Raw genomic sequence first — 12,090 nt, 5'->3', positions numbered from 1 at the left:
GCCTACTTTTGTCTACAGATGTGTTTTGAATATGTTGCTGAACATCTGGAGACCGTGGAGTCACTGTGGAGCTTTTTGATTGAGAATCTGTCTCTTTCTTTTCCCTTCCTTTGTGTGGCCGCTGCTCGGGAACCACGTGTCTATCTGGACAGACCTCGTCTTAACTTTGGGGAATTAGTTTGTGGTGCGTAAAAAAGACAGAAGTTTATTCAGTTGTAAGATACTTTTCGATTTGAATTGTTTGTGCTAAGACCAGATCAAGTGTTACATCGTATGTGACCAAAGCAACAGCTTTAGTATTATTATTATTCATCGAATACAAAACGATTACAAGTTTAAGTCATCTAAGGTAAATCATGCTAGCATTTTGCACGATGAGTAATGTTAGCCCTGCTATGGTCGTAGCATTACCCATAGACATTATATACATAAACGCCTCATTGACGACGTGCCTAGAGGGCGGCCATCTTGGATTGGACCACAGTTCAGACAGCTGCTGTCAGAATGAATAGGAGGCGCCTTAGATCTCATCTCAATCACATGAAAGATGAGTAAGAGATAATATTACAATAATCTCCTACATGTCACAACCCCTTAAAAAACCAAAACAAATTCTAAAATGACCTTTCAGTTAGATTAAACATATTTATTCAGATGAAAAAAGATTTAAACTGAACTCAGATTGGATGAAATATATGCAAAGATATATCTATTTTCCATTAAATATTAATATGAGAAGCACACAGTTTATTATTATATTATAAGATGTTTTACAAATATTATATATTTATATAGTGCATTCTTATTCAGTATTTTAAAGGATTGCTCTTTAATAATGAGTATTATGATAGTTTGTTGTAATGTAATTTACAAAAGAGTGAAGTTAGTTTGTTTTTTTAATTGATTTTATGTTTTAATTTTAATTTATTTTTGTCATTGTCAAGAGTAAATTTATGTTGTGTCTAACTGAAGGCTTTTTTGTTCTCATAAGTTTGTCTAAATGTCTTCCAAAACTTTTTTTCAAACTGTTTTTTTAAAACATTATTTATGTGTATTTGAACATTTTTTTTAGCCCATTTGTTTCATATTTTAGAATTTGTTTTTGGTCTTTTAAGAAGTTGTGTGACATGTAAGAGATGATTGTAATATTATCTCTGACTCGTCCTTTATGTTGTTAAAATGAGATGTGAGGCAGCAGCTGTCTGAATTGTGGACCGATCCAAGATGTTGTCTAAGTATATCATGTGTTTATGTTTGGGCAGGACATGAAGTGGAGCAGACAGTTTATCTGGTGAATGCCGAAGAGGAACCTTTCCACTTCTCCGTCCTACAGTCATCTCTTCTCTCTGAAGATCAGCAGTCCAGCCTAAGTTTGAAGCCCATGAATGGCCCAGTGATGCCCAAAAATAGGTTCCTATTTAACACTCGCCACAAAGTGTTTTTAAAGGAAAAGTCCGGTCATATTCAGAATTCAAACTTCTGAAAAAAATGTAAATATGAAATTATTGCATATTGTGTTTTTAATTAAAAGTAATTGTCATTTGAATGTGCTTTACTGGAGGCATCTATGTTTGTCAAAGAACACTACTGTCACCTACTGGTTTGTGGTGTCACAGTGGGGTATCAGCTGTTGATCAAGTCTCAGTGCTGTATCTGGTCTTTTTCACAACGCGCTATTATCCAAGTCTTCATGAAAACATTCTTCCTCCAAATGTTGGCTACATGTTACGGGTTTTTTCTCTGGCCAGAAGTTCGATGGCAAATCCTCCCTCTTCAAGTTGGCAATCCAACGATGAGGATCATGAATCGGAAAGGTGAAATAACTTTTTTCCACTTTTACCCGATGTATTCCAACATTCAGCTGCCATGCACATGGGCATTGTCAGTTTCACTACAGCTCTGGTGAATTTCAATGGTGAAGTCCTCTGGAAATCTTCAATAATTGTTGTTGATTGCAGATGTGTCTAGTAGTTCCCATTGATTTTGCTTGCAAAGTGGGGACAATGGCGCTAGGCTTACCGCACCGTGACGTCACTGCTGGAAGATGTTAGGATGGAGGTGTTACTTTATTTGGGCAAAAATGGCCGCTCGATTAACGCTAAATTCATTAAATCACCCCGCATTTAATAGTTTTAGGTACAAATAATGATCCATTGGTCATTCATGCTGACCGGACTTTTCCTTTAAAAGTGAGTAATATAAGTACTGCTAAAGTTAATCCTCTGACATGGTCGTAATCTGCTGGGTAGGTTACCACTGTTGGTGAGCTTCACACCTTATTCAGAGGGAAAGTTCAACTTCAGACTGAATCTGACAGTAAAGAGGAAGTTGGAACCACTCTTACTGAATGTTAAGGCTGATTGTTTCATCATGAGCGCTTTAGTTCAGATTCAGGAGCAAGATGGAAACCTCAGAGAGATCTTCACAAACCAGGAAGAAACAGTAGACTTTGGAAAGGTAAGCATGCCTTCACGCCAAAGACAGATTATGTCTCATTACATCAGAGTTTTTAATCAACCCGTCTCTGTGTTGGTTTATAATCACAACCACAGGTGTGCATTTCAGAACAAGGCATCCATCATTTCCTGGTGTCCAATCTTTCAAGGTCCATTTTGGAAGTAAGCTTTGAGTTGACAGGCCCGAGAAAGAAACTTCAATACTTAGAGGTGAAACCACAAAGCGATGCTGTCCAGGTTGGGAAGCAGCTTCAGGCATCAGTGTTCTTCTGCCCACAGAGCCTTTGCAACCTACATGATGTCAAATTAATTGTCAAGGTAAAATTAACATAAACCTACTTAATTATCCACCAGCTTTTCAATCCAGTATAGTAGTTCATTTAATGGGCTTATTTTCCTCATTCAAATTGCTCAGGAATGTGAAAATGACTTAAATATTCTTTCAGTAATATTAACAATGAGCATTGTTTCAACTCAATGTTGTTTTTGTAGCCGTCTTAGATTTAGCCTTTGTCTTCAGGTTGAAAGATTAGTTTTAGTCACAGTTTAGTCATTATGATATGTGATAGTTTTAGTCAGTTTTAGTCAACTAAAACTTAAAAAGGTTTTAGTTAGTTTTATGTTGCAAAAAACAGTGAACCTTTACAATTTCAAATAAATACAAGATTCTTTACCAGACTGAGAGCTCTAGCCTAGATACTACAATAGCCGGATATAGAATGATGCCATGCAGTTCTGCTTTGATTACTGGAATTCAAATAAACTTTATACTTTATACAAAAGTCTCTCACAAAACGCTATGAAAATAGCGGGTCTAGTGCAACACATCATATTGGTTAATATAACAGACAGACAAGCTAACAAAATGTACAATAAAGGATTGGTTTTAGACATAAAAGGTATCTATCCCAAAGCAAACACTTCCTAATCTACTTTGAATTATGTGTTACACACAGATCAATAAAATCTTCATTGCTCCAAAAAAAGCAAAGAACAAAAAAATTCTTCTTTCTACTTTGGCAATTTTGGCTTTATTTCAATTTCCCCCTTTGTTGAAACTGCTCAGGGGTCAAAGTAGATTTAAATTTACAGGGTTTTGAAATTTAACGAAATAAGAGAGAACCTACATAATTACCATGTAATTCCATGACAATCCAGGCCTAAATTGAATCCAGGCCTAAATTGGATATGCTAACTAAAATGTTGAAATATTTAAAGAAAACAGAGAAAATGTTTAAATGGCAATACAAGGAAACATTTACATCATATTTAAATAGATAGAAACAAGAACAACAAAAGAGAAATATTCAAAAATCTATTCACCTTTTTATCTGGCTCTTTATCCAAAAATAAACAGAATGCAATTAAATATTTTATTTGGATATAATTTAGGGATTCCTTTAGGTAGAAATTAAAGAATATTTAGTATCACCTCTTGTGAGCTGGAAGAAATAAAATATTGATAGTAAAGAGATTTTGTACGCTTGGCAGAGGATGATCAGCCACATAGTTTATTAAGTAGCGAGAGCAGGAATAGCCATACTGCTGGGAGCAAACCATCAGAGTGGAGCATAAAGTGCAGACTCTGAGCTACACGTTTTCAAAGCTGAATTTCTGCACAGATTAAACAATTTTCAAAATAATCATTAGTTGCAGCCCTAAACATCATCTTTTAACTGAAAATAAATAAAGACAATGAGTTAAGTGTCCTTAAAATATTCTGTTCTTACTCTGTGGTAATCTAAAAATGTTTGCTATAGTGTTAAAGGTATAGTGGAGAATTTTCGCCAATTTTTGAAAAGACCCGCCCTCTCCACTTATTAAAAAAATGTACATGCACAACCCTGTACTCGTTCCTGAGACGGAATGCCTATTAAACTGTTACTGTGCTCAAACACACCTGGATTAATTGCTTAGTCCAGTAATGAAAGATGGGAAACAAAGGAGCTTCTGAAGTTCAGAAAGTAGTGGAGCTGCACATAGAGCCCATTGTGCTCTTAGGGTAACAATAACATGGCCACAAATCACTGGTCTGCAAAGTAAAATCCAATATTTTTGAAATATCGTCTTTTTCTCAGTAGCATAATTTCCAAAGCAAGACAACAGATAAAAAAAGAATTAAACACAGACGTCTCTCTCTCTCTCAATATATATATATATATATATATATATATATATATATATATATATATATATATATATATATATATATATATATATATATATATATATATATATATATATATATATATATATATATATATATATATATATATATATGTATATATATGTATATATATATACATATATATATATATATATATATATATATATATATGTATATATATATGTATATATATATACATATATATATATATATACACATATATATATATGTATATATATGTATATATATATACATATATATATATATATATATATATATAAAATGCACGTGCACAACCGTGTACCTGCTCTTGAGAGGGAAACCCTAGTAAATGTGTGTGAGAGTGATGAGCAATGCAAACAGCAACTTTTAAAAAGAGCGTGCACGAGGAGAAATGGGCTCATGTACACTCTGTTTAAAAGTTGCTGTTTGCACCATTCATAGAAGCTTACTTTCCAAAAGAAGATGTGCAATTTTTCCACTATGTCAGACTCACCACCGGTAAGTGAAAATGGGGACCAACACGTCGGACGGCCTTATGTAAACATATCACCAGAATGATTGACAATTAGGAAAACAACTTATTTTGATGATCCACCTGGGAAAAGAACATCCTCCACTATACCTTTAAAGGAAAAAAAAAGAACTACTCAATGTGTGAACTGATGAAGAACAATCACTGTCTTAACACTGTTTTATCCATCTCTAATTCTTTTTTCTGTTTTTCCGTTTTATTTAACCCCTCAGGTGAAGCATGGCCCAACGTTTACTGTCTCTATTAAAGGCGTAGCTGTAGCTCCCAGCGTTGAGTTCTCTTTCACCAAGTTCGATTTTGGGAAGTGCTTCCTGTTCTCTCCGGGAATGTCGCCATCATCACAAACTCTTATCATTCACAACAAGGACACAAAGGAAGTCAGGTGAGTGTCACTGAATTTTCCTTTTAACTGTGGATAGTGACTGTGCCTAAAACTGGTGTTCTGTCAGACCAGCATACCCACAGTCAATACCCATGGGCAAGACGTTAGGTTTTGCATTTATCCCTTTAGTTTTGTATGAAAAATAGACTTTAAACTACCTCAACGGGTGTGTATCCCTTTATTCCTTAGAATTTAAGGTGAGATTGCCATATGCTTCTAAAAACACCAAAAAAAAGCAATTATATATTTTTTTTGTACATGACTAAAGGGATACACGCCCAATGAGGTAGTTCAATTCAATTCAGTTTATTTCTATAGCGCCAATTCACAACACATGTCATCTCAAGGCACTTCACAGTTCAACCAGATTATATAGTCAAACTGATTCAAAGTTTTCTATCTAAGGAAAACCAGTTGATTGCATTGGCCATCTGCCGAGGCCGACTGGGGTTCAAGTTCAAGTCTATTTTTCTTACAAAGCTAAAGGGATAAACTAAAGGGATAAACGAGTTTTGACTATGGGTATGCAGACATCCCAAGTCTGCCGGAAGTTCGGAGTGTCTCCCTGATATCGATAGTTGTTCATGGAAACCTGCAAGTCGGATAAATTATCCCGGATTTTAGACTATTCCAGGTGGTGTTTTTTTAATCGAGTGAGATGTTTTTTATCGTTATCTCCCTTTTATCTCCTCTTTCTTCCATCTTTTCTTCTTTTTTTTGTTTTCCCTTTCCTGTTTTACCTACATTGCAATGTCCATATAATCTGTAATACTCCCTGTATGAATTATAATAAAGCTATTTATATGCATAAATCAAGCGGAACACTATGGCGATAGCCGTACTGCTCCACTTGTGAAAGCAAAATCTGTTGGGCTCTTTTTGGCATCAAGACAATTATTGCCACATCGCCATACAGGACACTGTTAAAAATAATAGATAAAAATAAATAATGCACGTGAGAGCATGCAGGTATTCAACTAGTGCGGATAAGAACTACTTCGATTGAGCAGGCACAAAGAGAGAGAGTGGGGTGTGGGGAGGAAGTCGCTTGTGAAACCTGTGCGTTTCTGTCCAAAGCGATGCTCTGTTCAAGGAGCGTTCCAGGCGACTGGTTGTCAGAGAGCGAGCTGATTGGTTTAGTCCGAAAAATAACCAATATGTTTTTGTTTACCTTCTGGCAGTCACCTAGTTTCCACTCAAAGCTGTGCATCCTGTGAAAAAGTGAAAATATAAGACTAATTTTACAGCAGAATATACTAAAGTATATCCATGTCTAGTGAAGGCTGAAGAATGATGACACCGTGTCGAGGTGGCCTGTATGCTTAAGTCCCATGAAAAACAGAAAGCACAACAAATGTTCTAGGCTGGAAGATTGAAAGTATTGAAATTTATTAAAGACCAATACGGTTCAGTTTTGTGCTTAAGAAATTACCAATAGTTAATAAACAGTTGTTGAAAAGTCACTGGCCTTAAGTGTGTATGTACCTTTGAATGCATGTTTAGTTCCCACAACCTGAATTTACTGTAGAGCCTACTTTTATAATGACTGTCACTTTTATTTTAGAGAACAGTATTTGTCAGTGAATTTCCAAACATTGCTTTGCTTTCACTCCATTGCACACAAATGGACACAACACAATGTAGAAAAATCATCATCTGATTCATGGTGTTAAATATGAACCCTTTTAAACACTGTTTTCATGTATTTTTCTTAAATCAGTATCGAATGTCAGTTCAAAAACACGGCATTCTTGGAGGTGGACTTCCAACCAGACGTTTTGGGACCTGGAGCTGTGATGGAGGTACCGATCACCTTCTATCCCCAGAGGACTTGTCACTACAGTCGAAAGCTCACCTTCGTCTTAAACGGCTGTGTCACCAAACATGTGGACATAGAGGGACAAGGCACTGACTTAAAGGTAAGAGAGGAGAGTCAAGCTGTTGGACTCTGAGCATCCTGCCCTGCTGTTGCTTTGAACAGTACAGTAGCAGCAATTCATAATGGCCCTTCCCAGTCAAACACCAGCTGAATGGCAGCCCACTTCCCACCAACTCCCAGCAAAATCCCCTCCAACTTCCAGCCACTGGGGTGATTGAGGGAATCAATCACCCTTTTTCTATCATAATTCGTTCTTCCACTCAGCTTTCTAATACTATCTCTGGATCATTGCCCTATGTGTGGCCTGCCTTCCACCTGGGAGGGGCCAGTTACTCCTCTGGAGAGCTGCTTAGTTAGCAGCCTTTCCCACTCTCTGATAGAACATAACATTAGTTTTTATCTCTTGTATTAAAAAATCCAACTGGTAGAGAACCTGAATTGTTGGTTTTGATCAGTTGTGGTCAATATTGAGTCTTATTAGCAGAAGTAAATGCTTAGAATCATGGATCTAAGTATAAGTCATGTTCTTTGAATTGGTTCCTTTGATAATGACTTCAGATCCAGCTTCTCATTTTTTTCTAAATTACTCCTTGTGTAATATGACTGTTTTCATGACCATAATGGATATCTTTCTGTTCCAGCTGGAAGTCAAGGATCCCCAACAAAAAAGGGTGAAGCTGGGATCTTTGACTTTGGGTCAGAAGGTGAACAAACACTTGGTTCTAATCAACCGCAGCCTCTTAGACATTTCTTTCACTCTGGCACTAAAGACAAACACTCCCCTGGATTCAAAGGTAATGAAACAAACACGGCAACATTTGACAGGAGTCCTGTAAAGCCGTGTTTAACCAATGCCTTTCTGCCCTTAGGACCTGTCTATCATTCCTGCAGGTGAACTGATACTGGAATCTGGTGGCGGCTCCTGTAATGTTGAGATTCAGTTCTCACCACAGCACTGCATCCCTCCTTTCTCTGCTGAGCTGCAGGCAAAGTTTGCAAGCTTCTCCCACCCCCTGCTGACCATCGAGGGCTGCTGCAAGGTTAGCTGAAGTCTGCCAACATAAAGCCTTAAACCCAAACTGCATCCTAACCAAACCACTAACTATCAAGTTTCACTTGCATTAAAGTCACACTCACAGCTGTGGAAGGATTGTACGTGGGGGTTATAAACGTGAATAGGACGACCTCTTCCCTCCAACCGAAAGGGAAAAAAGTCGTTCCTATGGCAACATAGTGACGCCACTTGTGGGTTGTAGCTCTGTGAGCAGGTTTACATCAAACATTTGCCATTCTGTTTAAAATAAATCTAACCATTGAGATAAAACTATTAAAAAGAGGACCTAAATTTAGGGATTAACGACATCTTTTTTCTTTTTCCTAACTCTGATTTTTTCTCAATGTGACGAAGATGCAGCAAACCAGCAGAAATTTTATTTAAATGCCGGTGTTGCCTCCACCACTAGTTTGCCATTACACCCGCTGCCAAATTTTAGAGAGTCTGCACTGATGCAGACTTGGTATATCAGGGCTGAACGGTCCACGGTCACGGTGATTTAATGAATTTAGTATTAATCAGTGAAAAAATAAAAATAATAATTCTGTCGTGATCGCTGAGTCTGGGAGCGGCCATTTTTGCCCAAATATAGTAACACCTCACTCCTGCCATCAGTGACGTCACTGTACGGTAAGCCTAGCGCCATTCTCCTAACGTTACAAGGAAAATCAGTGGGAGCTACTAGACACGTCTGCAATCAACAATTATTGAAGATTTCCAGAGGACTTCACCATTGAAATTCACCAGAGCTATAGTTGAACTGACAATGCCCACGTGCATGGCAGGTGCATGTTGGAATTCATCGGGTAAAAGTGGGAAAAAAAAGAGTAATTTCACCTTTCCGATTCATGATCCTCCACGGATGGGTTCATCTTTGGATTGCCAAATTAAAGAGGGAGGATTTACCACCGAACTTCTGGCCAGTGAAAAAACACATAATATGTAGCCAACATTTGGAAGAAGAATGTTTTCAAGTTGACTTAAAAAAATTAAAGTAAGTAAAAAAAATTAAGTAAAAAACATGGAAACAATATTGTTAGTGACGATCACCGAGTCCGGGAGCACCATTTTTGCCCAAATATAGTAACACCTCACTCCTGACACGACGCCACGACTTGTGAGTAACTAACGTATTTCAACGATCAGATAACTTAGCTGTAACTTATGCCCCACGTATTTGCATACGCTGGCATAGATACTCGCAGTATGTCGATGTGTTTCAGCGTACTTCGGCAATGACGTCACGATGCGGTAAGCCTAGCTCCAATCTCCCCACTTTACAAGCAAAATCAATGGGAACTACTAGATACATCTGCAATCAACAACAATTATTGAAGATTTCCAGAGGAATTCACCATTGAAATCCACCAGAGCTATAGTGAAACTGACAATGCCCACGTGCATGGCAGTTGAAATACACTGGATAAAAGTGAGAAGAAAAAAAAAGATTTATTTCATCTTTCTGATTCATGATCCTCGTCGTTGCTTTGCCAACTTGAAGAGGGAGGATTCGCCATTGAACTTCTGGCCAGAAAAAAAACACGTAATATGTAGCCAACATTTGGAAGAAGAATGTTTTCAAGATGACTTGGATAATTTCGGTCTGGGACTTCATCAACAGCCGATACTGCACCATGACGTCACTAACCAGTTGGTGGCAGTAGTGTTTCAAATGAAAATTACTCTTAATTAGAAACACTTATCATTTATTGAACAGTATGTAAAAATTCCATTTTTAAGTTTGAATTCTGAATATGACTGGACTTTTCTTTTAAAGGCATTTTGGGATTGGGCCAAACATCCTAAACTGCTTATTGAATATTTCCAAACTGAACCGTGAAAGCCACTCCTTTGATATTTATTGTTAAATAAATATTTGTTAGTAATTCATTGTATTAAACTGCCAGGGGGTGGAAGTCCATTTGGACAGGAACCATGTGTCATTTGGAGCTGTGGTCCAGCACTGCAAGGCCAGCACCAAGATTGTCATGATGAGCTCCGGTGCTGCTGCAGCCAGGTAAAGTGAAATACTAATGTTGTTCAGAACCACCTAATGTCCAAAGAAGCTCACACCAGCTCTGCCTGGATCTGCTCTCTGCTTTTGTTCCGGCCAACAGATTTCACTGGCAAACAGATTTACCGGCAGAGTTGTCCATCAAACCGATGAAAGGATACATCCTCCCAGACAAAGACGTGACCTTTGAGATGACCTTTGCCCCTGTGAAACTCAGTGATGACATACGATATGAGAATCTGTCCTGCTTCATCGAAGGTTCCTCCCCCGTTGACCTGACTGTCACAGGCTCCTGCATTCCAGCCTCTATCAACAAAGAGGTTAGAGTCAAATCTGTCTCACTTTTTCTATCTTTGAGAGACTTAAAGTTTAGTTAAATGACATGAAGGCCTTTTAGTTCTTAATTTTGCTTGTTTGTAGACTGTTGTGCACTTATAGTCATTAATGTTATTGATATCTAATGAATTAACATTTTAGTCATATTTTGTCCCATGAACGGTAGGGGTGTATATCACATCCACCATGGCCATTCGATTCAGTATCGATTTCCTGACCCAACGATTTGATTATTTTCGATACTCAAGAATACAAGAATATAACAAGAAGCGAGGTAGGAGGGAAAAATAGGTTTAGCGCCACCGCAGCACAGGAGGGAGAATTACGCCGAGGAGCAAATGGATAAAAATAGACCGGAGAAGAAAAAAAAATGAATCAATACTTTTGCGGACGTATCAATGCATCGGATCGTCGGCTGTTGGATCGATGCATCGATACATAACGATTATTATTTACACCCCTAGTGAACGGTTGCTTGAATGACTGTTAGGTTAACAGCTGAAAGAGTTAATTCCAGCCTGATCATGGTCAAACGGCAAAAAAAACAAAAAACATATTGAATACATTTAAAACTACTTCCATTTGAAATGTAAGAATATGTGGAAAAAATTATTACACTCCAGGTTCAACATAATCCAGTTAAAAACTCATAAGCCGAGCGTCATTGCACGATATTTTGCCCCTTTCGGGCCGATTCTCCAGTCGTCCGAGAATTTTTCGATCAGCCTGAAAGTCGGCCTGTGCCGACTCTAACTGTAGTGTGTCGTGTAGTGAACAGGGGGTAACGTGGGGCGATCAGCCTCTCACGACTACCTCCCCATCAGGAATCGTGAGGTCAGGAGAAAATCAAACATGTTTCAAATTTAGTCGGCTGTCGTAAGGTCATCGTGGGAAAATCGCTCAGTGCGCAAACAAGGATTCTTCTTCTTCCTCTCAGACGAAAACACAGAAGCATGGCAGGGGTGCGAGTGAAATGGAGTTCTTTTTGTGAAATTGATAGACCGTAGTAGCCGCGTTAACTCAGCCATGTCTTTGTCCAAGTACCTTGTCACTTTTCTTTTTAGGGCTTTTCAGCACAAAATTGCACAAATTGCCAAGGCAGCGCGTTTCACTCTAGAGAGCTTCATATTTCTCTTCTACTCTTTTGGCGTCTGGATAGACATGTCAGAGTAGTGCCATCTCACTGCGGAGCTGAGTCCGACGTGGTTTTTAGACAATGTGTGCAGATAGATCGCATCAGAGCGTCAGATTGCACAGTGTGAGAACA

General features: G+C 38.0%; 1 protein-coding gene across 1 annotated transcript in view; it reads left to right on the top strand.

The window, feature by feature from the left end:
• The window catches only part of hydin (HYDIN axonemal central pair apparatus protein), a 135,164-nt gene that overhangs the window by 115,822 nt on the left and 7,252 nt on the right, over positions 1-12,090 (top strand). Inside the window, exons 74-83 of the mRNA XM_038297814.1 lie at positions 19-184; positions 1,263-1,410; positions 2,250-2,457; positions 2,553-2,774; positions 5,371-5,540; positions 7,261-7,459; positions 8,061-8,213; positions 8,289-8,459; positions 10,381-10,490; positions 10,591-10,807. Coding sequence (XP_038153742.1) covers positions 19-184; positions 1,263-1,410; positions 2,250-2,457; positions 2,553-2,774; positions 5,371-5,540; positions 7,261-7,459; positions 8,061-8,213; positions 8,289-8,459; positions 10,381-10,490; positions 10,591-10,807 — 1,764 coding nt within the window. The remainder of the gene's footprint in view (positions 1-18; positions 185-1,262; positions 1,411-2,249; positions 2,458-2,552; positions 2,775-5,370; positions 5,541-7,260; positions 7,460-8,060; positions 8,214-8,288; positions 8,460-10,380; positions 10,491-10,590; positions 10,808-12,090) is intronic.

Source organism: Cyprinodon tularosa, unplaced genomic scaffold (genome assembly GCF_016077235.1).
Source record: "Cyprinodon tularosa strain WSP-4 unplaced genomic scaffold, ASM1607723v1 ctg398, whole genome shotgun sequence".
Taxonomy (NCBI): Eukaryota; Metazoa; Chordata; class Actinopteri; order Cyprinodontiformes; family Cyprinodontidae; genus Cyprinodon; species Cyprinodon tularosa.
This window is presented reverse-complemented; position numbering and strand designations above follow the sequence as displayed.